General features: G+C 54.6%; 3 protein-coding genes across 3 annotated transcripts in view; 2 read left to right on the top strand and 1 right to left on the bottom strand.

Annotated features, from left to right (window-relative positions):
- The window catches only part of LOC136569716 (zinc finger protein 345-like), a 183217-nt gene that overhangs the window by 5519 nt on the left and 149722 nt on the right, over positions 1-27976 (bottom strand). The window lies entirely within an intron of this gene.
- On the top strand, positions 19-27751 carry LOC136569690 (zinc finger protein 252-like). The gene is made up of 3 exons (XM_066570054.1): positions 19-320; positions 402-871; positions 26847-27751. Exons 1-3 carry the CDS (start codon positions 19-21, stop codon positions 27749-27751), a joined length of 1677 nt encoding a protein of 558 aa, XP_066426151.1.
- Positions 7453-8385, top strand: LOC136569731 (olfactory receptor 14C36-like). Its single transcript, XM_066570102.1, has one exon. The coding sequence runs from the start codon at positions 7453-7455 to the stop codon at positions 8383-8385; it is 933 nt and encodes a 310-aa protein (XP_066426199.1).

Below are 27976 nucleotides of genomic sequence, written 5' to 3'. Positions count from 1 at the left end.
CCAGAGAAGGAGCTTAGGATGGAGACCAGGGAGGACAAATCCCCACAGCAGAACCTCATAGAAGAAGCAGTTTTGAGCATCTCCATGGCAAAGAAATCCAATGGGGAAGAAAAACCACAGAGATCCTGCAGAAGGAGGGGCTCCAAACCCAGCCCACTGGGCTCTGAAGAGGAAAGACCCACCCTGAGCCAGGAAGGTGGGCAGAGATTCAGCCAGAGCTCAGAGCTGGTGGTCCATGAGCAGCTTCATGATGGGGAGAAGCCCCACAAGTGCTTGGAGTGTGGGAAGAGCTTCAGGCAGAGCAGCACCCTGATCCGCCACCAGATGATCCTCACTGGGGAATGGGCCTACGAATGTGGGGAGTGTGGGAAGGGCTTCAGCCTCAGCTCTGCCCTCATCATCCAACGCATCCACAGTGGGGAGAGGCCCTACGAGTGTCCTCAGTGTCAGAAGAGGTTTCGGAGAAGCTCCCATCTCCTCAAGCACCAGCGAATTCACTCAGATGAGAGGCCATTCTGCTGCCCTGACTGTGGGAAGGACTTCAAGCGGAAATCCCACCTCATCAGGCACCAGCGGCGCATCCACACTGGGGAGAGGCCCTACGAGTACGGGGAATGTGGGAAGGGCTTCAGCTGCAGATCCACCTTTGTGAAACACCTAAGCATCCACACTGGGGAGAGGCCCTATGAGTGTCCCCAGTGTCAGAAGAGGTTTCAGACCAGCTCCGATCTCCTCCAGCACCAGCGAATTCACTCAGATGAGAGGCCATTCTGCTGCCCTGATTGTGGGAAGGGCTTCAAGCGGAAATACCACCTCATCAGGCACCAGCGGTGCATCCACACTGGGGAGAGGCCCTACGAGTGTCCCCAGTGTGGGAAGAGCTTCACTTTCAGCTGTAACTTGACCAGACACAAACAGAGTCTTGGGTAAGTGAAGCCCTGCAAATGCCCCAGTTTCAGGAGGAGCTGCATTCACTGCTCCAAATTCGGTCTTCCATTGGAGGTCCCACATTGGGAAGAGCCCCAGTGGTCCATGTTCCCTGTGATCCATGTGAGGAAGACACCTGTCCCTTTTCCTGCCCCTCCCAGTGATATGATGTGGGATGGAGGAACATGAGGGTCTGGCCATGGCCCTGTCATTACATTCACTCCCACCTCAGAACATTGCCAGGGGCAGGAAAGGGACTGTGTCTTTCTTTCTCTCTCTCTCTCCCTGAGGAGAAGCGTGTCCTTTCCAGACAGGAGAAATTGTGGCCAGGCAGACCCAGTGAGTTGTGTTTTAATTTTCCCTGTAAACAGTTTTATTTATCCATTCTGTTTTCCATATTGTTTTTGTTCTGTTTGTTCCTTATCCCGTTGCTGTTCCAAATAAATTGTTCTTATCCCAGCCCGGGATCTTTACCTTTTGTGCTTTCCATGGAGGCGGGAGGGCAGCGAGGGCAGCGCGGTTTTAGCGGGAGCAGGAAATTGGGGAATCCCATTCCTGAAGCCTGGCCCGTGGAAACCGAGCATCCCAGCTGGTGGCAGCCCTGGTGGCCATGGCAGCAGCCTTGGGAGCGGGTCCCTGGCTGGGGCTGTGGGAACCTCTTCCCTCTGGTGCCCAGGGACAGGAGTGGAGGGAGCGGCTGCAGCTGAGTCAGGGCAGGCTCAGGTTGGATGTCAGGAAAAGGTTTTTGCCCAGAGGCTGCTGGGGCCCTGGCCAGGCTCCCCAGGGAAGGGTCCCAGCTCCAGGGCTCTCTGAGCTGCAGCAGAGTTTGGCCAGCGCTGCCAGGCCCAGGCTGGCATTGTTGGGGTGTCCTGAGCAGGGCCAGCAGTTGGACTGGAGGATCCTGATGGGTCCCTCCCAGCTCAGCCAATTCTGTGCTTCTGGGATCCCATCAGCCTGGGGATGGGGCTGCCAATGGTTGCCATGGCAATGGGCTCTGGCTGCAGGCCTGAGCTGGTGTCCGTGGCAACCACCCCTGGCATGGGGTCTCCATGGAGCTGCCAAGGGACTGAGCATAGCAAAAGGGGCTGGTGCTGGTTGCCATGGAAACTTACCACAGCAACAGGGCCTGGTGATGGTTGCCATGGAAACTGACCATAGCAACAGGGGGCTGGGGATGGTTGCCTGCTAAGGATCAGATTTGTCACAAGCCCTCAGAAGGGTTCCATGGGGATTTTCCAAGAGTCTCCAGGCTCTTCCAGAGCTGGAATGTCGCAGGCAGAGACAGGGGCTCCATGGACACCTCCCAGGCGTTTCTGGGATGGTAAAGAACCCTGTGGTCAGAGGCAGTCACAGCCATTCCATGGTGACATCCCAGGAGTCCCCAGGCTGCCAAAGAGCCGAGTGTCCCAGACACTCACAGGGGCTCCTGTCATGGGCACAGTGGGAGATTCAGGCTAAGTTTATTAGAGAAGCTCCTGTTTGGTCACGAGGTGCAGAAACGATCCCCAATACTCCCCATAGATCCCCAAATGTCACTGTTGAATCTGTGTTCCTTGGTTTCTTTCCAATGGAAAACAACCATCCTCATCCTCCAGGTGTCGATGTCTGAAATTGGGATTCCACCTCTAAAATTCTGTATATCCAAGGGTTGCTCCCAGGCACAATCTGCCAGTACCATCAAGTCTGGCTGGCCTTGGCCTCTGGTGGCTGCCCCTGCAACACTGGGGCTGGGTTCTTCCCTTCCCATGGAGATCACTGGGACACTGTGGGGACCTCATGGAACCAAGGGGATCATTGTGGCACCACTGGAGCCCATGGAACCAAGGGGCCATGGTGACACAGCGGGGCTTCATGGAACCCAGAGACCATTATGGCTCTGTGGGGCCTGATGGAACCATGGAGACCATTGGGACCCTTCAGGGCCTAGTGTCACCAAGGGGGCATTATGGCACCTCAGGGGCTCAGGGAAGGAAGGGACCATTGGAACACTCTGGGGCCCCATGGAACCGAGGGAACATGGAACAGGCCTGGCTGGCTTGGCCTCCCTGGGGCCACCTGAGAGGTCTGGCTGATGTTGTGATGTCAAGGGCTGCCTCTCATCAGCTCCTGGAAAACTGGGGCTCTGTGCTTTTCTTGCTATGGAAAGGAACCATCCCCCTTTTCAGATGCCCATTGCCAAAATTGGAACTCTCCCTAAAATAATTCCTATATGCAAGGATATCACTCAGAACAAAATCCTGCTTGCTCTGGCTGGCCTTGGCCTCTGGTGGCCATTTCTCATCTGCCCCTGAAACACTGGGGCTCTGTTCCTTCCTTCCTATGGAAAAGAACTGGCTTTCATGTCCAGGGACCATGGCCAAAATTAGAATTTGGCCTCTCAATTCTGTTTATCCAAGGACTGATCCCAGGCAAAAGTAGCCAGGACAGACAGGTCAGATGGGGCCTGTCCTCTGGTGATTTTCTTAGACACTGAGCTGAATGTTTTCATTTGAAAACACCTTGGAGAGGGCCCAGAGATCTCCCAGGGAGGTATTTTGAAACCTCGGGCACATGAGCACTACATATGGACAAAGGAGCTCTGTGCTCTGTGCTGTTGTGGTGGTTTTGCATCACGGAAGTGATGTTCTAAGAGAAGCTTCTAGCAGTTTCATCTGTGTTTGACAAAAAAACAATCAGTAATTAGCTTTGAGAATTGACAATCTGTTAAACCACTAAGGAAACTGAACACGCCTCTGTGAAGACACATGTTAAAGATGGGAAAGCCTGGGAGGGTCTCTTTCCCTTCTGGCTGGCACAGAGGTAACAAGGCTGACCCGGCCCCGTCTCAGCCAGGCCGGGCCGGGCGGCTCCTGCCATGGGGCCGGGCCCCTTCCCAGGGACCCCGCCAGGCCCCATCGGCTGCCGGGCAGGGCAGGGGAGGCCGCAGGGCCGAGGCCGGGCCGGGCCATGGCTGCAGTTGGGAACATCTGGGCCCTGCTGAGCCCTGCCCCGCCGCCAGCCCGGGCCCAGCCAGGATCCGCCGGGCCCCAGGAGCAGCCCCGGGCCGCGCCGGCTCGGCCAAGATTCTGCCACCCTTGGGCTTCAGCCGCAAGCCCCGGGCAGGGGTAGGAGAAGCCATCGGCCCCCGGCCGCGCTGCTGCTGTGCTCTGGCCTGGCTGCTGAGATCTTGGCCCTGCCCCAGCGCGGCCCATCCTGACACAGCCCCAGCGCAGCTGCTGCAGAAACCTCCATCGTAAAACAGCTCCGGCCACAAGAACCGAGCCCGGCCGGGGGCACGGAACCATCTGCAGGCCCGGTGAGATATGAACTCTTTCAGTGCTTCCAGCCTCCCTCCAGTGAGAGAAAAGGACAAAGAGCAGGCACACAGAGGAGCAACATGAAGACACCAAGGTCAGTGAAGAGGAAGTTGAGTCCCAGATGGAAGGGATGAGGAGATGCCTTGATCTTGGGGCAGAAATCCTCTTGTAAAGCTATGGAGAAGGATGGAATTGATACATCAGACTCTCTTTTTCCCTATAATCCATTGAAAAGTATGGGAGATGACTTGTTCAGCAAAGGTCTCAGTGCTAAAGTAAGCAAATGTTGAGGTAGCTGTGATCCCATGAGAAGTTTGAACATTGAAAGAAAGCAGAGTGATGAGACCCTGTGCCCTCAGGGAGAGAAGACCTCTGTTCCCAGAGATGAAGATGATTTCAGAAACAGATTTCAGAAGAGAACCTCTGCTCTTCAACAGCTCATCTTTAAACTAATACTACATAAGTTGACATTGCCCATAAACAAAGCTGTGGGAAAAGCTGTGAAAAAATTGGAGTGACTTCACTATTGCAGATTTTCTAAGTGGCTGCTGTTCGTGGAAATTGAGAGCCATGAGAGAACTGTTTTCTTATGGAGAAGTCTCCATAGCATGAAAGAGAGACTCCTCTCCCTAAGGGAACTGAAGAAAGACCATTCTAGACGTGGCAAACTGACTGCAAATTTAAGTGTGGCCCCTTTAAATTTTCACTAAGTAAGAAAAGGTTGTTTGTAGAGGTAAGTTTTGTTCAGGTTCTTACTACTGTTTCTTTTAGTTACTATTAATAAACTTTTCTTTATAACCTTCTAAAGTTTTGAGCCTACTTTGCCTTTCTCCTAATCCTACCACACAGCAGGAAATGAGTAAGTGTATTCTAATGACTGCACTGGTAATTAGCCAACAGTGAACCCACAACACTGATGCAATGGCTGAGAAATCTCATATTGGTGCACCAAAACTACTAGAAACCTTCCTGATGATCTGGACTAGAGCAGAGGGAAATCAAGGCAGAGCCATGGTTTGTCAGGACTTGCTTGATCCTAATGAGCCCTGTGGTGCATTTGGAGCTGAGCCTGGAACCTCAGGGCCTGAGAGGAGATTGCACAAACCTTTCCAGGAGTCAAAGTCAGAAGAACACTCCAAAGTGTCTCAGAGCAATAATAGGTCTCACTGAGGTCCATCTCCAACACGCTGAGGTCCATCCCCCACAACAGGCTCCTCATGGACTCCTTGGAGGAGAGAATTGGTGGCCAGGATGGCACAAAAACCTCTTGGACACTCAGTGTGGAAAGGAAAATCCAAAGTACCTAGAAAACCTTGAGTATCTCAAGGCATTAATGAGCCCCACTGAGTGTCAGTACAAAGCTCTCCAGGGACTCATTAAGCAAATGATTGGGGCCATGATTGCACAAACTTCTCACAGAGTCTGTATCAAAAATGAAACACCAAGTACCTTAAAATAATTTATTACCTTGAAGCATTAATGATCCCACTGAGTCTCCTTACTGACAAAGCCTCTCCAGGGACTAATTACAGCAGATAATTGGAGGCCATGATTGCACAAACCTCTCAGAGACTCCAAGGCAAAAGCCAAGCCCAAAGTGCTTTGAAAAAGCTGCAGTCCCTGCAGGGAGCATGAAGGAGCCCCCAGGGCCATTGCTGAGCAAGGCTCCCCAGGGACTCCTTCCAGCAGATCCTTGAGGCCACTGGGATGTGGGCTAGGGGGGGGATGCTGAGGGCAGCACAAGGGGCTGACAGTGCCCAGCCTGGCTGGGGCTGTGCCAGGAGGCCCCAGGGCCTCAGGACAAGGTGTCTCCTCCCAGGCCATGGTGGCACAGACCCTGCTGTGCCCCAGGGCACCAAGACTTGGCTTCTCTCTGTCCCCGCCTGTCATCACTGCCTGCAGTTCTCTGCTCTGCCTGGGGCCTGGGGACACTTGCTCAGTCGTGTCCCTCTCTGGGACGCATTAAAAGTCCAAGAAACTTTGGAGTTGGATTCTGCCTTGGAGTTCTGGAGAGGTTCCTTCAGCTGCCTCTCAGGGACTGATGTTCAGGACCTGAGCACAAAGCCCCAGAGGCTGATTAAAGTCCTTGTGCTGTGTCTGTGCTGCTGAGCTGGGCTGGGCTCCTGGCTCAGAGGCAGCTCCTGGTCACCAAGAAGAGCTTCAAAAGCACATTTCTCCTGATGAGCAGCTCTTCTGCCAGCCCAGCAGGGCTGGGGCACTGCCTGCAGCCAGCCCGGGCACAGCACAGAGGCACAGAGAGCTTCAATCACTCAGGGCTGGGAAGGGGCTAAATGCCTGGGGCACAATCACTGCCAGCCCTTGGCACAGGAACCTCTGGCTGCAGGACAATGCAGCTGCAGCTCCTGGAGCCATCTCCTGCAGCTGGAACATGCCAATGCCTGCAGAGCCTGTGAGTACATTCTCTGATTGTCTCGTGTGCAGAGCAGCCAGGGGTGCCCAGGGCTGTCCTGCAGAGCAGGGTCCTGCAGCCCATGGCGCTGTGCTGGGGCAGGGACTCTGCTGCCTGCCAGGGAGAGCTCTCAGCCAGCCCTGGCAGCTTCTCCCAGCGCCGGGGGACAAGATCTGGGTGGCAGGAGACAGCTGGTGAGGCTTGGGAGTGTTCTCCTTGTGTGGGGAGGATGCAGCATTGTTCAGGGCTGCTCCCAGCATGGCATTTACCCGCAGAACATTTCCAAGTAGATTATAAAGGGAGCACAGCAAGGCAGGGACTGCATGAAAGGGAAAATCTTCTTTTTTAATCTACTGCTCTGGGTTGCTGGGATGGGAAATGGACAATAGATATTCATCTCTCAGTTCAGGCTGAGAAAAATAAAAAAAAAATCTCTTAGATCTGAATAAATTCAGCAGTGACAGAAATCAGCCCTTAGAGACAGCATCAGTGTTGCTTTTCCAGCCTCCTCAGGGTTGCTCTGATGTTGCCATAAAAACCTCTAGAGCCAGAGCTGCCCCTGGGCAGTGCCTGAGCTGGGAGGGCTCTGCAGGGCAGAGCTGAGCCCCCAGGGCTGGGCTGGGCTCTGGCAGCACTGGCAGGGCCCAGCCCTGGGCACAGGGAAGCAGCTGCTGGCAGGGACAGCTCCAGGCAGCACAGGCCTGGGCAGGCAGTGGGGGGAAAGTGCCCCCCGGCTGTGCTGGGAGATTTCAAGTCCTCTCCACACCCAACTATTCCATGATTACTTTTCTTACAGATCCCCATGTGCAGCCCCAGCAAATGTCCAACAGCAGCTCCATCAGGCACTTCCTCCTGCTGGCATTGGCAGACACGCGGCAGCTGCAGCTCCTGCACTTCTGCCTCTTGCTGGGCATCTCCCTGGCTGCCCTCCTGGGCAACGGCCTCATCATCAGCGCTGTAGCCTGCAGCCACCAACTGCACACGCCCAGGTTCTTCTTCCTGCTCAACCTGGCCCTCGCTGACCTGGGCTCCATCTGCACCACTGTGCCCAAAGCCATGCACAATTCCCTCTGGGACACCAGGGACATCTCCTACACTGGATGTGTTGCACAGGTCTTTCTGGTTTTCTTCTTCCTTGGAACAGAGTTTTCCCTCTTGACTATCATGTGCTACGACCGCTACGTGTCCATCTGCAAACCCCTGCACTATGGGACCCTCCTGGGCAGCAGAGCTTGTGCCCACATGGCAGCAGCTGCCTGGGCCAGTGCCTTTCTCAATGCTCTCATGCATACAGGCAATACATTTTCTCTGCCCCTGTGCCATGGCAATGCCCTGGGCCAGTTCTTCTGTGAAATCCCACAGATCCTCAAGCTCTCCTGCTCACAGTCCAACCTCAAGGAACTTGGGCTCATTGCTCTTAGTGTGTGTTTGTCTTCTGGATGTTTTGTGTTTATTGTTTTCTCATATGTGCAGATCTTCAGGGTTGTGCTGAGGATCCCCTCTGAGCAGGGACGGCACAAAGCCTTTTCCACCTGCCTCCCTCACCTGGCCGTGCTCTCCCTGTTCCTCAGCACTGGCACATTTATCTACCTGAAGCCCCCCTCCCTGTCTTCCCCATCCCTGGATCTGGCCCTGTCAGTTCTGTACTCAGTGGTGCCTCCAGTCCTGAACCCCCTCATCTACAGCCTGAGGAACCAGGAGCTCAAGGCTGCAGTGTGGAGACTGATGACTGGTTGGTTTCAGAAACATTAAACTGCTGGCCAATTTCTGCAACTCACTTGTAATAAAAGCCATCTTTGATACTCCTCGTTGGTTTGATTTTGGAGGTTCTTTTCCTTTGTTTTATTTTTTTCATATTGTCCACAGAGATATGTCACTTTTTGTGCTACTTAGTATTTTTTTTCTCTCCACCTTCCCTATGGCCACAGACTGTGTCAATGATGAGCTATTCCCTTGGTGGGTTTAAAGGAACTAAAGCAAATCCCAGCAGTGTTTTCTGCAGAGATGCCCTTTTGTTGCCTTCTCTGGAGCTGCAGCAGCAATGTCTGTGTGCAGAGCTGGGGCAGATCAGTGCTGGCCCAGCAGCTGTGCCCAGCAGCAGCAGCAGCAGCACTTGGTGTTGCCAGTGCTGCTGCCGTGGCCCTGCCCCGCTGTCCTGGTGGCCCTGGTGTTGCTGCAGGGCCTGAGTGCTCTCGGGGCCGGGCACAGCCCTGGGGGTGGCAGTGCCGGGGCTGCAGCAGGGACAGGCCATGGGCACTGCTGGGGCAGCGCTGACGCCTCAGGCCAGGCCCTGGGGGCTCCAGGCTCTTTGCCCAGGCTCTCTCAAGAACACGGCCAGGCCAATGCTCAGCACAGAAACCCCCTTGAGCAGCCCCAGGCTGGCCGTGGGCAGGCTGGGGGCAAACAGCATGGCTGGGGCTCTGCAAGGGCCCTGGGGCAGACGGGAAGGAGCAGCAGAGCAGGGGCTGATCCATGCCCAGTGCGCTGCACAGCCCAGGGCAGCGTCCCAGAGCATCCTCATGCAGCTGCCAACAACATCCCCCCTCTGCAGCCCTGGCCTCTCCCCCAGCTCACAGAGGTGCTCCATCCTTGCAGGCACAGACACGGCAGCACTGCCTCAGCAGCCCCTGTTTGCATTGCACACAGCAGGGGCAGCACCCCCATGCTGTTGCTGTGGGGACATGAACCTGAGGGAGCACAAATGCCATCAGCCCCTGGGGCCAGCAAGGGCTGGGGGACACCAGGGAAACCACTCAGCTTTGTCCTGGCCTCTGCAGTCAGCCAGAAAGTTTGTTCCCATCAGCTGGGAGTTTCCTGTGCCACTGCAGACGCTGTTGCTCAGAGCCAGGGCTGCCTGGAAGCCACCCCCAAACTGCCTCAAGCATTTCCTTTGCTTCACCTTTGCTTTCTTTACTCTTCTGGTACAAATTTCTTCCTATTGCCCAGCCCTGTTCCCTCCCCTGCAAACAGCCCATCCCTGTTTGCCCTTTCCTCTCTGGCCCCACTCCCCATTGCAGTTCCTGACTTGGCCCCATGGGAACGTCCCTTGGGCAGCAGGATCATTCTACAAGTGCTGCAGGAATTGTCTTCAGGCTCCTGCAGTGCCTGGTGCTGCCCCCTTGCCAGAGGCACCCCAGGCCAGGGGGGCACATCTGGGCTGCTGTGTCTGCCTCTGGGGCTCCCTGTTCTGGGCAATGAGGAGGAGCTGCAGAGGCTCTGCAGGACTGACAGGATGGGCTTTGGGGCTGCCAGGAGAAGCTGAGGGACCTGGGCTGCTGGAGCTGCTGAAGAGGAGGCCCAGGGCTCATCCTTCAACTGCTCCAAGGGTGGTTTCAGAGAATCCCAGAATCAGCAAGGCTGGAAAAGACCTTGGAGATCATCAAGTCCAACCTGTGCCCTTACACTGCCTTGTGTCCCCTGAGCCTCCTCTTCTCCAGGATAAACAACCCCAGCTCCCTCAGCCACTCCTCACAGGACTTGTGCTCCAGACCCCTCCCCACCCTTATTGCCCTTCTCTGGACACGCTCCAGCCCCTCCATGTCCTTCCTAAATTTGGGGCCAAGAACTGGACAAAGTACTCGAGGTGCTGCCCAACCAGTGCTGAGCTCAGGGGAAGAATCGCTGCCCTGCTCCTGCTGGCCACACCATTCCTGATCCAGGCCAGGAGCCGTTGGTCTTCTTGGCCACCTGGGCACACTGCTGCCTCATGTCCAGCCTGCTGTCCATCAGTCCCTGCATGGCCCTTTCTGCCTGGCTGCTCTCCAACCACTCTGTCCCCAGCCTGTAGTGCTGCAGGGGTTGTTGTGGCCAAAGTGCCCGACCCGGCAGTGGGACTTGTTAAACCTCACCTTGTTGGATTTGGGCCCTGGATCCAGCCTGTCCAGGGCCCTGTGCAGAGACCTCCTACCCTCCAGCAGATCAACACTTCCAGCAACTTTGTGTGACCGTGATTCCTTGAGGGCCCTGAGTGTCACAATGGTCTCCATGATTCCATGAGGCCTCCTAGTGCCACAATGTCCCTTTGGTTCCATGGGACCCCCTGGTGTCACAAAGTCCCTTGGATCCTTGGGCCCTGCAGTGTCACAATGGTGCCATGGTCCACCAAGGCCCTGCAGTGTCACAATGGATCCTTGCTTCCATGAGGTCTGGCAGTGCAGCCATGCTCTCCTTGGTTCCACAGTGTCACAATGGCCTCTTGGTCCCAAGGGCCACCACAGTGTCAAACATGTTTCCTTCATTCCAGGAGTCCCTGAGGAGCAGCCCTGGCCCCTTGGTTCCATGGGGCCCTGCAGTGTCACAATGGCCCCATCATGACACCAGGTCCTGCTCTGTCACAATGCTCTGCATGGTTCCACAAGGCCCTGCAGGGTCACAGTGGCCTCTTGGCTCCATGAGGCCTCAGAGTGCGACAATGAATTCCTTAGTGCTGCAGTGTCACAATGGAGCCCTGGTGACACAAGATCCTGCAGTGTCACCAGGGACCCTTGGTTCCATTGGACACCACAGTGTCACAATTGTTCTCTCAGTTCCCAGAGTCCTTGCAATGGAGCAATGGCCCCTTGATTCCATTGTCCCCAGGCTCTCCCAGGGTCTCCTTGGTTCCACAGTGGCACAATGGCCCCTTGGTTCCACAAGGCCCTGCAGGGTCACAGTGGCCTCTGTGGTGCCACCAGGACCCAGACTGTCACCATGGACTCCTTGCTTCCATTCAGCCCCACAGTGTCACCATGGCCCCTTGGCTCTGTGCTGCCATGTCGTACACAGTGTCACCATGGTCCTCTTAGTGCCACCAGGCCCTGCAGTGTCACAATGGCCCCTTGCTTCCCCAGAGCCCTGCAGGGTCACAATCATCAGAGAATCAACCAGGCTGCAAATGGACTTGGAGAGCATCAAGTCCAACCTGGATCCCAACACCACCTTGTCCCCCAGACCATGGCACTGAGTGCCACATCCAGTCTTTCCTTAAACACCTCCAGGGATGGCGACTCACCCACCTCCCTGGGCAGCCCATGCCATTGCCCCATCATCCTCTGTGTGACGAATATTTCCTAATGTCCAGGCTAAATGTCCCCTGGTTCAGCTGAAGTCTGTGTCCTCTTGTCCTGTCACTGTTCCCTGGGAAAAGAGCCCGACCCCCACCTGGCTGCACCCTCCTGTCAGGGAGTTGTAGAGAGAGATGAGGTCTCCTCTGTGCCTCCTCTTCTCCAGGATAAATAACCCCAGCTCCCTCAGGCACTCCTCACAGGACTTGTGCTCCAGAGCCCTCCCCAGCCTTGTTGCCCTTCTCTGGACACGCCCCAGCCCCTCCATGTCCTTCCTAAACTGGGTTCCCTGAACTGGACAGAGCACTTGAGGTGCTGCCCAAGCAGTGCTGAGCACAGGGGAAGAATCACTGCCCTGGTCCTGCTGGCCACACCATTCCTGATCCATAGGAGTGCCAGGGGTTGGATGAGGGACATGGTGGGGAGGTGTTGGGAAAAAAGTGTTTTTAATTGTCAGCCATGAAGAGTCTTGATTTTCATATCTATTCAGACTACATTAGAAGGTGCTGAGGGTCAGTATCCGTTGGACATTGCTGATATCACTCTATTAATAGGAAAAGAAAACCAAAGAGGAAATAACAATTCTCCTGGCTTTTTTTTTTAATATAGCAGATTCACTAAAAATACTCCTCTGAAATCTGTCTAATTAATCACAGCAGAATTGAAAACATAGATTATTCCCTGAGGTTTTTCTGGCTCAGGTATTTTGAACAAATGTTTAGGAGCCTTTGTAACTGAATTCCTGAAGTGAAGAGCTCATGAAAGAAGAGGCCTCTGGAGCAATAAAATTCATCAGCAACCTCCAAGTGGCAGAGGATCCATCCCCATGGGAGCAGAAATGAACAGAAATGGGCACAGCTTTGTGGCTGCTGTCCCAGCTTTGGCATGGGCCCTGGGCCTGGAGCAGGAGCAGCTCTTGAGGGCCCCAAGGCCGGGGCTCTTGTGCTACCCTGGGCAGATGGAATGGCAGCAGGGGTTGCAGAGCTCTCAGCACCTCAGGCCGAGGGGAGCAGGGCAGCCAGGGAGCCTCCTTTGGCCTTGGCCAAGCACCTTCCCCCATGGCTGGGGCTGAGTCCTGTGGCAGCTGCAGCTGCTGCTGTGCCCTTGGCAGGGGCTGAGGCCGTGGGGCCAGTGCCCAGAGCAGCCTGGCCTGAGCAGAGCTGTGGGGCCAGAGCCGGCTGGGCTGGGCTGGGCTCAGAGAGGCCCTTGGTGCTGCCCAGAGCTCAGGGCAGCTGGCAGAGCTTGCAGGGAGCTGGGCCGGGCTCTGAGAGCCTGGCCCAGAAACCATCAGTGTCCATCTGAGCCTGGCTGAGCGTGCAGGGGCAGGACTCAGGCCAGGCCTTGTGGGGCAGGGCCAGCGCCTGTGCAAGGCATTGCAAACAGGCAAGTGGCCTAGAGAGGAGGCTGCTCTGTGCCCTTGGTGGCAGGGACAGAGCAGGGAGGGGGCCCAGGACATTTGTCAGCGCCAGGCTCTGTGCCCATGTGTTGGCAGCCCTGGCTGCTGAGCCCAGCTTTGGCCTGGCCTGAGTTTGGCTGTGGCCCAGCTCCATCCTCCTGCAGGGCTCAGGGCCTGTTCCCGGTCATGGCCAGCCCTGGCTGCCTCTCTGCTGGCCCAGAGGCGGGCAGAGCCCGGGGCAGGGCTGTCTGTGCAGCCCCACAGGTGCCACGGGCTCTGCAGGAGCTGGCAGAGGCTGCCCAGCAGGGAGGCCATGGGGCACAGAGCCCCAAGGCTGCTGTGGGCACCACAGCACAGGGGCCGTTCCCAGCCGCAATGCTCCTGGCCTGGGCTGGGCCTGCACAGGGGCTGGGCCACCATGGCTGGGCCAGCACAGGGCCACAAAGGGGCCACGCAGCCGCTGCCGGGGCTGACAGCAAGGCCAGGCACACACAAGCAATTGCTGAGCATGGCCTGCGCTGGCCAGGCCTGACTGTGCCAAAGGCAGAGCTCAGCTGCCCTTGGGGGCTGCAGCAACACTCCAGAGCCCAAAGAGCCTCCATGGCTGGGCTGGAGACCAAGGCTGCAGGAGGGAAATGCAGGGCTGCTGCGGGATGGGGAGGCCATTGAATTCCAGCACACACCTCAGCTCTCTGATGATCCCGGCACCATGCTGGGCCCTGTTTCAGACTGGAGCAGAGCAGATCTTGATGGCACAGGAGCCCTGCAGGGCTGTCAGGGACCTGCAGCTTGCAAGGTGCTCTGCTCTCCCTCAGGTGCTCTGGGAGAGGTCCTTTCCCAGCTGGGCACCTCAGGGCACAAGCGGCACTGCCTGTTCGTTTGCACACAGCTGATGTCTGCCTGGAAAAAGGCACAGGTTTTAATACCTGTTAGCTTCATAATATACAAGCAAATCTTTTTTATGTGGGTCACTTGAGTACCTTTGAGATATGGCAATATTTTCCCACCAGGAACAGGAATTTCCTGGATCTACTGGATTCTTCTACTGATGGCAGGAGAAGAAAAACTGATCTTCTCCTCTACCTTTGCCACCAACATTCAGTCTAATATTTCATGACCCTCTTCCTTCATGTGTTTTCAGCTGTCCTGTTTAAATGGCCGTGTCTACGGACATCTCTTCATTTAGAGCCGCTGGATCTTTGTCCTTTCCTTTGCTCCCAGACTTCCTCCTGCAGCTCTTCTCAGGTGATTCCAATGCATCTCCCTTGACTGGCTTCATGCTTTGAGCTTCAGGGAGTTGCCCAATCTTTCAGAAGTTAAAATAACACCTTAGTCAGCATCTTAGTTGTATTTTTATCTCTTATATCACCTCTTCTTATGTCTCTGTCTAAAATCTTTCCTGTATGGAAATCCCTTGAGGGTGGTGAACATGTCAGATGTTGCTATGATATTAAAAGGATCTGAGGGAAGAGTTTTGAGGTTTCTTAAATTTTATCATGTTCACATTTTTTATACTGGCCATGAAGAGAAAACTTTCTTTGCCTCTGACTCTTACCAGTTCCTGCTCCCTCAAAGGACACAAACCTGATGAGTTGTGGTTCCCACTCCAGTGGCTGCACTTGGACCTCCCTCCATAGCCAGAAAGTCCCTGGAAATGCAGGGATGAAGGAAACAGGACAGGCTGTGGGGATCAGGTGCAGGGCAGAGCCAGGGAGAAGGATGACTTTGGCAATTGATGGAGCTGTGCCTTCCCTTGGCTTTGTTGGCTGACAAGAAATGAACATCCCTCTGTGTCTCGGGCAGCTCCTTCTGCAAGGAAAGCAGGTGGGAGTTGGAGCCAAGGAGCTGAAAGCTGCAGGTGCAGCCTGGGCTGGAGGGAGCTCAGATTTGCACAAGGCCGCTCTGAGTGCCAGGGCTTGGATGGGGGAAATGGTGGGGTGGGGGTAGGGACAGAGTCTGATTGATTGTCAGCCATGAGGGGTCTTGATTTTCATATCTATTCAAACTGCATGAAGAGGTACTTGGGTTCAATGTCAATTGGAGACTGCACATATCAATGAATTCATAGGAAAAAAAAAGTTAAACAGGACTTAAAAATGTTTTCTTATTGTCTTTTTAAAAAGAACATATTCAGTTTGAATACACTACTGAAATCTGTCGAATTAACCACAAATGATTTGAAAATTAAATTCAAACGATTCCCAGAGGCTTGGCTTGTTAAGATGTTCTGAATGTTAATGAGCCCTGGGACACTGAATTCCTGCACCGAAGAGCTGAAGGCTGAACAAGCCTCTGGAGCAGGGAAATTCAGCAGCAGCCTCCAAGTTGCTGAGGATGTCAGCAGCCCCCACTGAGGCCATCCCTGCCCAGAGACCGTGGGGGAATGGGCAGACAAGGAGAGCGTCCCTGGGGCTGGGGCAGCACAACTCAGAGGCACCAGCGGCTCCAGCTGGGCAATGGAGTGTGGAATGTGGCTGGGAAAGCCCTGCCTGGGCTGGGCCAAGCAGGACACACAAGCCCTGACTCCCATTCCCCAAACAACACTCTAAAGGAGACATTTAAATGGAATTACTTGGTTTCTGTACCCTGAGCTGTACACACTGGAGAAATACTGAGAGGAAATCCTCAAGAGCTCAAAACAACAAAACAGCCATTACTGGCAAATTTAGAAAATTAGAAAAACTTTGTTAAATGCTTTAATGTCACATTCAATCAGCAGAAAACTCTTCTCAAAGCATTACCTTGGCCCTTTCAACTACATGAACTCTAAGCCTGTTCAATTTTAATTTACTCAAAATTTGCACGAGGACACAAATAGAAGAAGACACAGAGAGAGCTAAAGACAGAGAAGGTACAGAGAAGCACACACACAGCTACCAACTCCTGGATTCCAGCACTGTTCAGATGGAAATTCCAAGAGGATCCAGGGTCAAGATGTGTGCTTGCCTTGTGGTCAGCCTTCAATACCCCTTGGTCTTCCTGGGCCCTTCCCCCAGGTGGGGCTTGGGCTCATTTGGTCCCTCAGGAGCTGGGCTGGGGCTGCAGAGGTGGCTGTGGAGCATTGCCTGTGCTGTGCCAGGGACTGGCAGCCACTGCTGGGCTGGGATAGAGGCTCTGAGGGGATTGGGGTTCCAGGGCAGGGCAGGGCTGGGGTTCCAGGGCGGGCAGGGCTGGACCTGCCCCTTCCTCCCCCAGCCATGAAATTATTGGTTTGAGCCAACAATCTCCTTCAGTCTGTCACAACAGGCAATTTTGGAGGCGGAACCCAAATTTGGCCATGGGCACCTGGCCAAGAAGGACAGTTCTTTTCCATATGAAGGAAAGCGCAGAGCCCCAGTGTTTATGCAGCAGATGAGAAGAGAACCTCAACATGCCATGGTAAGCTGGACCAGTCAGGTGGTCCCGGGGAGGCCAAACCAGCCAGACCATATTCCATTGGATTTATGGTGCCCCATAATGTCACAGTGGTACCTTAATTCCATGGGGTCCAGCAGTGTCACAACAGACCTTTGGTTCGATTGAGTTCTACAGTGTTGCAAAGGGCCCCAAGTTCCAGAAGGCCCTGCAGCGCCACAATGGTCCCACTTATTCCATGAGACCTTGTAGTGTCACAATGATCTCCATGGTTCCCCAGGTCCCACAATGACACGGGACTCCTCTGTTCCATGAGCCCTGCAATGTCACAATGGACCTTTGGACCCTGGGGTTTTGCTGTGTCACAATGGTCTCCTTTGGCTCCACAGTGTCACAATGGACCATTGACGACAGGAGGCCCCTCTGTGTCACCCTGGACCTTTGGTTCCATGCAGCCCTGCAGGGTCATAAAGGCCTCTTGGTTTCACAAGGCCCCACAGTATCACAATGGTCCTCTTGGTTCTGTGGGGACTCCCAGGGTCACAGTGGCCTCACTGTGACCATGAGGCCTCACAGTGTCACAGTGGTCCCTTGGTCTCACAGGGCCCCACAGTGTCACAATGCTCCCTTGGTTCCATGGGCCCTGTGCTGCTGCATTCCCCCCTCCCCTTCTCAGGCCGCCCTGCCAGCTGAGAAATGCTCCTTGGGGCTCGGCCTTGGCCAACAGCCCCTGGGCTCAGCTCCTCTGCAGCTCATCACAAACACTGTCTGCTCCAGGCACTGCTGCTGCCCAACCAGCTCCTGCTTTCTGTAGGAGCAGCCCTGGGAACTGCTTTTGTTCCCTCAGTGGCACAACATCCCTGTTCTCACACTGCCAAAGAAAGCTGTTGGTGCCAAGTGTGGCCAGGATGACTTAACCTTACCTACATTGCCTGTAGGTAAGGTAAAATCACAAGATTTCAGTGAAGTCTAAACACTGCTAAGGCTTGTTGTTTTCCTTAGTTGTTATGTTTAATATAAGTTATAAGATGAGTTAAATACTGTTAAATGTTAATCATCTGTTAAATTGCAAAGTCATAGGTTATAAGTTAGATTAAATCCTGCTAAATGCTGTCCTTTGCTAAATTTTGAAATTGAAGGTATCAGTTACGTTTAAGGTATAAGTTAAGTCCTTTTAAGTCTGAGCTCTGTTCAGCTTTTGGGCTGTATTCCTTTCATCCTTGCTCTCACTGTCCTTGTGTCACACACACACACACACACACACACAGGGACAGTCCTCAGTTCATTTCTGGTTTGGTTGCCTGGATTTGGTTTGGTTTTGTTGTTCCTTTGTTTCCCTGGTGTGCCTGAAGTGTCCAGTCAGGAGCAGAGTGACTCTTGCCAAGGAACTTTGTGCTTCTGTCCCTTAATATTCAATCTGGTTTTTGCTGCTCCCTTGCTGAGGATTTTTTCAGCGCTCTCAAGGCCTCATTGGTACCAGGGTGAAGGAGCCCTGGCCCAGGCTCTGGCCCTGGGGGACACGGGGACGCTGCCGGGGGGTCCCTGTCCCCCTGTGCCACCCCCAGGGCCCTGGCCCCCCGTCCCCGTGTCAGGCTCTGGGGTCGATCTCGTGGAACATCCTCTGGGGGAGGCTGCGGGGCCGGGGGCGGGGGGACCCAGGGGGAGAGGGGACCCCGCTGTGCACGAGCAGGGTTGGACTGCTCTGGGGGGAACTGTGAGGGGGGCTGGGGCAGAGTGACCTCCTCAATGACCTCACACAGCCCCTGTGATGTCACACAGCCATCTCTGTGATGACACATTGCCTCCTATTACATCACACAGTCAGCTGTGATGTTACACAGCTGCTCTGTGATGTCACAGAAGACTCTGATGTCAAAGAGTCACACTGCGATGTCACAGTTTGTTCTGTGATGTCACAGCCAGCTCTATGATGTCCCAGAGCCACCCTCTATGATGGCAAGATCTGCTCTATGGCCTCACACTATGATGTCACAGACAGCTGTGTGATGTCGCAACGCCCTCAGTGATGCCACAAAACCCTCTTTGTGATGTCATACTGACACTCTGTAATGTCACAGCAATCACTTTGACCTCACAGCCTTCTCTGTGATGTCACAGAATACCCTCTGTGATGCTGTAGCTATTTAATGACCTTACACAACAAACTCTGTGATGTCACAGCCCAATCTGTGACCTCACACAGCCCACTCTGTGCTGTCACACAGCCCCTTGCTGACATCCCAGTTGCTCTGTGTCTCCATGACACAGCCACAGAGGAGCTGCTGTGACACAGCCCCCTCTGGGACATGCCACAGCCCCTGGCAGTGCTGAGCCCCTGGGAGCTCTGTCTGTGCCCTGCTGGTGTCCCAGAGGGGCCCTGGCAGTGCCCCAGCCCTCCTGGGCTGTGCCCAGGAGCTGCTCCTGGCCAGAGCTGTCTCTCTGCAGCTCTGCTGCCCTTGCCAGGAGCTGCCTCTGGGCCAGGAGCCTGGCCCAGCTCAGCAGCACAGACACAGCACAAGGACTGTAATGACCTTCTGGGGCTTTGGTGCTTTTGCATCAGACTCAGTCCCTCAGAGTGGGCTCAAAGAACTTCTCAGGGACTCAAAAAGAGGGTGAAACACTGAAGTTTCTCATACTTTAAATAGATCCTTCTGAGGGACAGGACTGAGAAAGTGTCCCCAGGTTCCAGGTAGAGCAGAACACTGGTGGCAGTGATGGCAGGTGGGGACAAGCAAGGCAAAGGTGTCTCTGGTGCTAAGCAAACCTGCGCCTCTGTCTCTGCAGGCTGCCCCACCTGGCTGGCCCCTTCCTTTGCTGACAGCTCTGCCTCCTGCCTGCCTCTGCCTGCCCACACAAAGCCTTGGGCTGCTCCAGGCTCCTGCTGGGGGACATGCTGCACCACAGCCCTGCCCTGGAGTGAAATTCCTTTCTCCTGGTGTCCACTCTGGGCCTCCCCAGCTGCCCTTGGTGCTAATATGTCTTTTTCAGGCTCATTCCCACTAGGTAGAAAAGCTCCAGCCTCTCTGAAACCACCCTTCCATCCCTCCCAGGCTACCCCTGTTCTGTCCTCAGTCTCCACCCCACTGACCCCAGAGCCTGCAGACTCTCCCTGCCGGTTTTATGATGAGGCCTCAAAACCCCATCTTGGGAGATTTTTTCTCCTCTCCAAGGTCTGTGAAAATGGAAAAACAGAGATCAAAGTAATTTTCTCCCAAATCTTGCAGTGACAAAACAAGGGTCAATATCTCTAAGCTAAATGAGGGAAGATTTACATTTGTTAGAACAGGAAATATTTTGCAATTATGAAAGTGGCATGAAACTGCAACTGTTTTTCTAGAGAATTGGATTCCCCATCCCAGGAATTATCCAGGATCAGGAGCTTGGTCCAACCTGACCCAGTGAAACCCCCTGCCCTCCCCAGTGGCAGAATTCCTGTCGTGTGGGTTCTCTGCTGTGCTGGGTGCCCTCACAATGCTTCTGGCCAGAATGTCTGCTGAGGGCAGCCAGGCTGCTGTAGGGGCAGTGACCTGACAGCCATCACCATGGCTGCCCTCTCCCCTGGGCCTGGCTCTGCCCTTTCCTCTGCCCCTGCCTTGGCTCTGCTGGCATGAAGAGTTTTGTCATTAATATCTTGTCCCCAAGGTGCTGGGGCCAGTGGCTTCCCAGTCAGGCTCCTGGAGCAGAAGTGGCTTTTCAGAGGCCAGCCAGGAATGAGCCCTGAGGCAGCAGCTCTGCAGTGGTGGCCACCAGGCCGGGCTGCCAAGGGAGGCTTCTGGCCATGGCCTGCAAGCAGCTGCTGCTGCCAAGGTGCCTTTGGTGCCTCAGGCTCTCCCTGGCACAGCTCCCAGCACGGCACTCTGCCCTTGTGCCTGAGGCCTTCCCTGTGCTGGGGCTGGCCTGGGGCTTTTCCTGCAGCGGGACCTGCCCTGCTGATGGCACAGGAAAGGCAGTTCCTGCTGGAGCAGGAGGCTCTGCCTGCAATGGGCTCCAATGACTACAGCAAGGCGCCCTGTTGCTTCCTAGAGCACAATATTCTAATAATTGTTATAGCTCCTGAACTGTGGAGTAAATAACTCTGCTTAAGATCTTTCTGTCCGATCATGATCAGACGCAATCAGAGCTGTATTTATACTAATTTATCTGGTATTCCATCGTTAATCTTGTGAGACAAATTGTGCTAAATTTGAATTCCACCTGTTCAATCTTTTACACCTTTGCAAAATTCTAGGACTGGGATTGGATCCAGCCGCTCCCAGTCTCCACTCTTAGAAGGTTTTTAAGAGTCTAGGGGCCCTGCAGGAGTTTGAGGATCCATGGTGGCTGTTGGGTGTCATTTCTCCACCTCATGACTCAGAAGGAGTTTCTCCAATAAAGAAAAAAAGCTTTTGCCTGAAGCTCCCACTGTGCCCATGACAGGAACCCCTGTGAGTGTCTGGGCCATCCCAGCTCTTTGGTAGCCTGGGGACTCCTGGGATGTCACTATGGAATGGTTGTGACTGCCTCTGACCACATGGCTCTTTACCATCCCCAGAAAGCCCTGGGAGGTCTCCATGGAGCCCCTGTCTCTGTATGTGACATTCCAGCTCTGGAACAGCCTGGAGACTCTTGAAAAGATCCCATGGAGCCCCTCTGAGGGCCTGTTATAAATCTGATCCTTTGCAGGCAACCATCACCAGGAGCCTGTTGTTATGGTCTGTTTCCATGGCAACCACCACCCAGCCCCCTGTTGCTGTGGTCTTTTTCCATGGCGACCATCCCCAGCCCCCTGTTGCTATGGTCAGTCCCTTGGCAGCTCCATGGAGACCCCATCCCAGGGGTGGTTGCCATGGACACCAGCTCAGGCCTGCAGCCAGAGCCCGTTGCCGTGGCAACCATTGGCAGCCTCATCCCCAGGCTGATGGGATCCCAGAAGCACAGAATTGGCTGAGCTGGGAGGGACCCATCAGGATCCTCCAGTCCAACTGCTGGCCCTGCACAGGACACCCCAACAATGCCAGCCTGGGCCTGGCAGCACTGGCCAAACTCTGCTGCAGCTCAGAGAGCCCTGGAGCTGGGAGCCTTCCCTGGGGAGCCTGGCCAGGGCCCCAGCAGCCTCTGGGCAAAAACCTTTTCCTGACATCCAACCTGAGCCTGCCCCGACTCAGCTGCAGCCGCTCCCTCCACTCCTGTCCCTGGGCACCAGAGGGAAGAGGTTCCCACAGCCCCAGCCAGGGACCCGCTCCCAAGGCTGCTGCCATGGCCACCAGGGCTGCCACCAGCTGGGATGCTCGGTTTCCACAGGCCAGGCTTCAGGAATGGCATTCTCCCATTCTGTTTCAGGGACCAAACAAAGGTTTCACACATTGTCTTTTGAAGTGGTTTGAAGGCAAAGCAGGGGGGAGAGTCTAAATCAGAATTACAATTTAATAAGAAAATTTAGATCAAGGTAATGATACAAAAACACTGCCTTAAACTGACAGAGTCAGGATATAACCTGACACCCTGTTGCTCAGGGTGGTGGCAGCAGTCCCATTAAATGGTGGCTGCAGTCCTGTGGGAGTGATGAACGTGGTTCTGTCCAAGCAGTGATCCTGTAGAAGGGTCTGGTCTTCCTCTGAAGGTCCAGGGGTGGTTCTGGAGCTCTTGTCCTCTGGGAATCCAGTAGGCAAGCTGCTCCTGGTGTTGAAAGCCTGAGCTTATATCCAGGTAGGAATGCTTGGATCCTCCCCCTGGGCGGAGCATCCCACAATGGGATGATGGAATTTTATCAGTCCTGCAGTGACACTCAATGGCCCATTCACAGCAGATATCTCCCCTGGAGGGCGTTATCAGGTCTGAGTCATGGAAGACATCAAGAACACTGTCCCACCTGTTTCTAGCAGTTGATGAAGATGGGGATTGAAAACATGCATTGGGTTCCATCTTACATTGCAGCCTGAAACAGTGGGGGAATCCCTGCTCAGGGGGTGAACACCACCCCCCTTACCCAAACTGGCTCACGTGTAAAACCCCCACCCCGGGAAGGCCACACCCACAGGGGACAATGTCACACTTGGCCCACTCCAGGGGAGCTCTCTGTCCCTGTCACTCCTTTGCTGTCCCCCCTTTTCTCTTTCTTTCCATCTCTCTCTCTCGCTCACATTTACTGTTCAATAAAATCCACCTGGCATTTGGTCTCGTTAGCACCTTAATTGGGGCAGATGCATCTCTCTTACAATTCGCGTAACGAGACTGCGACATTATTTTTGCACAGTGAGTTCAGGGCACTGTTGTCTGACCCCAAGTGCCTTTGACAACAGCATGGTTCCCTCCTCTGAGGAGGTTGTGGCTCTCTCTGGAAGAACTCTTGGAAACTTGGACACAGTCCCTCCTTCCTCCTGGGGAACTTACGGGAGAAATGATGAGGAAAATGGCTGTTGTGGGTGGCCAGTGAAAAAGAAAATATTTTGTTGTCCTTCTTTCAAAAGTTTCTTAAAATCACAGGAGGAGAGGGAGCAAATGATATCCGCGTGACTGATAAAGTTCATTTACTCAAAGGTGAGGAACACAAGGCTGCTGCAAGTCCTACAAAAAGCCCAGCTCAAGTAGCTAAAATCCCAAATAACTCCAGCCAGGGGCGTCCGGGAGGATTTTTTTAGAGAGTGTTCGGAGCCGGCAGATCCTGGACTCGAGCCCCGGATATCTCCGGGCTCCCTAAGAGGAGCTTTTTTGGGGCCAGAGGAGCCGCGATCGCCCCTCAGGAGGGTCCCGGGGGGTCCACGTGGGGATGGCCCGGTACCGACGGGGCGGGACATTGGTTTTGGGGATCCCCGTGAGAGCCGGGGCTGTGGAACGGGGGACCCCCGGGGTGGGGAGAGGGGAAGGGGCGATACCGGAGCTGGGGCACCCCCAGCAGCCCGGAGATGAGGTGGGGACGGGACCCCCTGACCCTCACAGGGGCGTGTCCTGGGGTGACTTCATGATGCTCGTACCCCATTGGTCTCTTTAGCCCAGAAATGAGTTCTGCACCTTTAAGGCTGGTTCTGAGAGCCAAGGGGAGGAGGAAGAAGTTGCAGTTTGTTTTCAGACACTGCACTCACTCCTCCACATTTCGGCTCCTGGATGGACAGAAGGCGGGACAGAACTCTCCTTTGCTTTTAGTTAGTTTTTAGCTCTCTGAGGCAGAGAAGTTCCCTGGGCTGTGGTTGTTCTTTTTCTTTGGAGCTGTTTAAAACCTGCTCTGGACTGAACACCCAGAACACCACTGGCAGCTCCCACCTGTGGCCCACTTGGCCGGGCCCACTTGGCTGGGCGCGGGCCATGGCATTTCCAGCACTGGAGGGACTGATAAGAGACTGATAAAAGACTGATAAGAGACTGAGTGCACTGAGCTACAGCCCAAGGAGGGACTTGTGGAGTTTGTCATCTATTTTGAAGCAGCAGGAGGTTTTATTGCTTAATATTGTTCAATTTTTGTGCTGTTGAATGCTTTGCCTGGTAAATAAAGCGCTTTTTTTCCACTTTTCTCCAAGGAAATATTTTCCCGAACTGGCTGAGGGTGGGGCTGCTGAATCTGCATTCTAGAGGAAACTCCTTTTGGGGGTTTTCAACCAAATTTGCCCTAAACCAGGACAGGGCGGTGGAAAGAAGGGGGAACCCCAAGTGGCTGGATTGAGGGGAGGCTGGAGAGGGTGACCCTGAGACTCCAAAATCGGCCTGCATCCCTAAGAAGGACCCTGGAGAAGGGGGATCCCCAGGACCCATGGGATCCCCAACAGCCTGGACACAGGAGACCACGAGAACACCAGAGGGATGAGACTGGAAATGGGACACTCGTGGTGGCTTTTTTTTATTCACTCTTGATTTTTGAAGGTTTTTATGGACATCAGATGACTTCTAGTGATGGACTTGTGTGGGAGGAATCCCCAACCCAAGGCATTCACACCTTGTTTTTCCCCAAATCAGTATTTTCCCCAAACCTTCTCACAGTGACATCCCCCCTGTCCTGCTATGGGTGAGCTCAGTCCCAAACCTGACCCTGATCCTGGTCTCAATCTCTCTCCACATTCACAGTTCTGTATTTAATCCCATCCCAGTGCCACACTCATCTAGCCCCAGACCCAATACCAACCCCAGCCCTAAAGCCAATCCCATGTCTAGCCTTAACCCCAATCCCAGCTCTAATCCAAATCTCAGCCCCAACTCCAAGCCCAGACCCAATTCCAGACCCTTCCTAAATCCTCGGCCCCAAACCAAATCCCAGGTTCAGCCCTTCTGGGGCTTTGGGGGTGTCTCTGTCCCTGTGGCCCCGATGATGTTTGGGTGGGGTCACAGCAGGGCTGAGAGGGACACAGACCCCCCCGGCCTCCCCAGGGGTGAGAAGGTGGCAGAGCCCCCCCAGCCCCAAGCAGCCTTAGCAGTGAGAGGGACACAGAGCCCCTGGTGCCCAGCCCTGCACAGGCATTGCCTGAGGCCAGAGGGATGGAGACCCCCCGAGCATCCCCCAGGGCGAGGGGACAGAGAGCCCCGAGCATCCCCTGGGCTGAGAGGGACAGAGACTGCCCCAAGCACCCCCTGGCACAGGGGTGAGAGGGAGGGAGACCCCCAGGCATTCCCTGGGTGAGAATGATGGAGACCCCTGGGGAATGGCCTGGGGTGACAGAGACAGGGACACCCCTGGGGAATGGCCTGGGGTGACAGGGACAGGGACACCCCTGGGGAATGGCCTGGGGACACAGGGACAGGGACACCCCTGGGGAATGGCCTGGGGTCACAGGGACAGGGAGAACCCTCCCAAGCCATTCCCAAGCATCCCCCAGTGTGAGAGGCACAGAGACCCCTTGAGCATCCCCTGGGCACCGGACAAAGTAAAGTTGTTTCTTTACAAAAATCAAACTTAATCCTACAGAAAATGCCATGAATTTGCTCTTCCCACAAGTCACTTGTGGTGAAAAGGCAAACAAATCCCAAAATTTAATAAACTGACAGTAGAAGCAATTCTGTGGCAATTCCAAAATCCATTGGTCCTGCACAGCCCTAGCTCAGCTGCTGGCACATTCTGATAAAAGAAAAGTGGAAATTTGGCCCAATACATTGTGATACCTGTTTTATGAAAAGATTATGAAAAGGAAGGGAAAGCTCTGTGTAGATTTCACAAAGGTTACAGGAACAAAGAAAAAAATTATTCTTAGATTTGGCAAAGCCCCCGGCCTGTGAAAGAGAAAAGGGGGGACAGCCATGGAGTGACAGGGACAGAGACCTCCCCTGGGGCAGGGCAAGTGTGACATTGTCCCCTGTGTGTGTGGCCTTCCCGGGGTGGGGGTTTTACACCTGAGCCAGTTTGGGTAAGGGGGGTGGTGTTCACCCCCTGAGCAAGGATTCCCCCACTGTTTCAGGTTGCAGTGTAAGATGGAACCCAATGCATGTTTTCAATCCCCATCTTCATCAACTGCTATAAACAGGTGGGGCAGTGTTCTTGATCTCTTCCATGACTCAGCCCTCATAATGCCCATGCCCTCCAGGGGAGATATCTGCTGTGAATGGGCCATTGAGTGTCACTGCAGGACTGATAAAATTCCATCATCCCATTGTGGGATGCTCCGCCCAGGGGGAGGATCCAAGCATTCCTACCTGGATATAAGCTGAGCCTTGCAACACCAGGAGCAGCTTGCCTACTGGATTCCCAGAGGACAAGAGCTCCAGAACCACCACTGGACCTCCAGAGGAAGACCAGACCCTTCTACAGGATCACTGCTTGGACAGAATCACGTTCATCACTCCCACAGGACTGCAGCCACCCTTTGATGGGACTGCTGCCACCACCCTGAGCAGCGACAGGGTGTCAGGTTATATCCTGACTCTGTCAGTTTAAGGCAGTGTTTCTGTATCATTGCCTTGATCTTCATTTTCTTTTTCAATTGTAATTCTGGCTTAGACTCTCCCCAGGTTTGCCTTCAAACCAGTACAAAAGACAATGAGTGCCCCCTTTGTTTGGTCCCTGAAACGGGATTTCCCATTCCCAAGTCTTGATTGGATGGAGGAGGAGGCTGTGAGGAAGACGAAGGAGCCCTGGGACACGCAGGCAGGTGAGGAGGAAGTCAGTGCCCCTTTCCCCCTCTCTCCTGCTCCATCTCCCAGCCCAGCACACCCCCCGGCTGCAGGACAACCCTGCTGCCAACCCCGTCCTGCCGGGGATGCACTGGGGGGATCTCCTTCCCCTTCCCTGTGGCACGGAGGCAAATCCCATCCTCTCCTTGTCCTTCCTCCCCCAGGGAAGAAGCTGAGGATGGAGACCGGGGAGGAAAAATCCCCACAGCAAAACCTCGTGGAAGAAGACATTTTGAGTGGCTCCACACTGCTGACTTCCAACATAGAGGAAAAGCCCCAGAGATCCCACAGGAGGAGGGGCTCCAAACCCAGCCCAGGGTGCTCTGAGGAGGAAAGACCCACCCTGAGCAAGGAAGGTGGACAGAGCTTCAGCCAGAGCTCAGAGCTGGTGGCCCATGAGCAGCTTCACAATGGGGAGAAGCCCCACAAGTGCTTGGAGTGTGGGAAGAGCTTCAGGCAGAGCAGCACCCTGATCCGCCACCAGATGATCCACACTGGGGAATGGCCCTACGAGTGTGGGGAGTGTGGGAAGGGCTTCAGCTGCAGCTCTGCCCTCATCATCCACCAACGCATCCACAGTGGGGAGCGGCCCTACGAGTGTCCCCAGTGTCAGAAGAGGTTTCGGAGAAGTTCCCATCTCCTCAAGCACCAGCGCATTCACTCAGAGGAGAGGGCCTTCTGCTGCCCTGACTGTGGGAAGGGCTTCATGCAGAAATCCCTCGTCATCAGGCACCAGCGCATCCACACTGAGGAGAGGCCCTACGAGTACGGGGAATGTGGGAAGGGCTTCAGCTGCAGATCCACCTTTGTGAAACACCTAAGCATCCACACTGGGGAGAGGCCCTACGAGTGTCCCCAGTGTCAGAAGAGGTTTCAGACCCGCTCCGATCTCCTCCAGCACCAGCGAATTCACTCAGATGAGAGGCCATTCTGCTGCCCTGATTGTGGGAAGGGCTTCAAGCGGAAATACCACCTCATCAGGCACCAGCGGTGCATCCACAATGGGGAGAGGCCCTACGAGTGTCCCCAGTGTCAGAAGAGGTTTCAGACCCGCTCCGATCTCCTACAGCACCAGCGAATTCACTCAGATGAGAGGCCATTCTGCTGCCCTGATTGTGGGAAGGGCTTCAAGCGGAAATACCACCTCATCAGGCACCAGCGGTGCATCCACACTGGGGAGAGGCCCTACGAGTGTCCCCAGTGTGGGAAGAGCTTCACTTTCAGCTGTAACTTGACCAGACACAAAGAGAGTCTTGGGTAAGTGAAGCCCTGCAAATGCCCCAGTTTCAGGAGGAGCTTCGTTCACTGCTCCAAATTCGGTCCTCCATTGGAGGTCCCACATTGGGAAGAGCCCCAGTGGTCCATGTTCCCTGTGATCCATGTGAGGAAGACACCTGTCCCTTTTCCTGCCCCTCCCAGTGACATGATGTGGCATTGAAAAACATGAGGGTCTGGCCATGGTCCTGTCATTACATTCACTCCCACC

The sequence above is a fragment of the Molothrus aeneus genome, unplaced genomic scaffold (genome assembly GCF_037042795.1).
Source record: "Molothrus aeneus isolate 106 unplaced genomic scaffold, BPBGC_Maene_1.0 scaffold_19a, whole genome shotgun sequence".
Classification (NCBI taxonomy): Eukaryota; Metazoa; Chordata; class Aves; order Passeriformes; family Icteridae; genus Molothrus; species Molothrus aeneus.
The sequence above is the reverse complement of the archived record's forward strand: the minus strand, read 5'-3'. Positions and strand labels throughout refer to the sequence as shown.

Bases quoted from the DNA above. Each gene is read 5' to 3' on its own strand.
- LOC136569690 (XM_066570054.1), top strand. From the start codon at position 19: ATGGAGACCAGGGAGGACAAATCCCCACAGCAGAACCTCATAGAAGAA. The intron at 321-401 runs CCAGATGATCCT...TGCCCTCATCAT, and splicing joins AGCAGCACCCTGATCCGCCA to CCAACGCATCCACAGTGGGG. The intron at 872-26,846 runs GTGGGAAGAGCT...TGAGCAAGGAAG, and splicing joins GCCCTACGAGTGTCCCCAGT to GTGGACAGAGCTTCAGCCAG.
- LOC136569731 (XM_066570102.1), top strand. From the start codon at position 7,453: ATGTCCAACAGCAGCTCCATCAGGCACTTCCTCCTGCTGGCATTGGCA.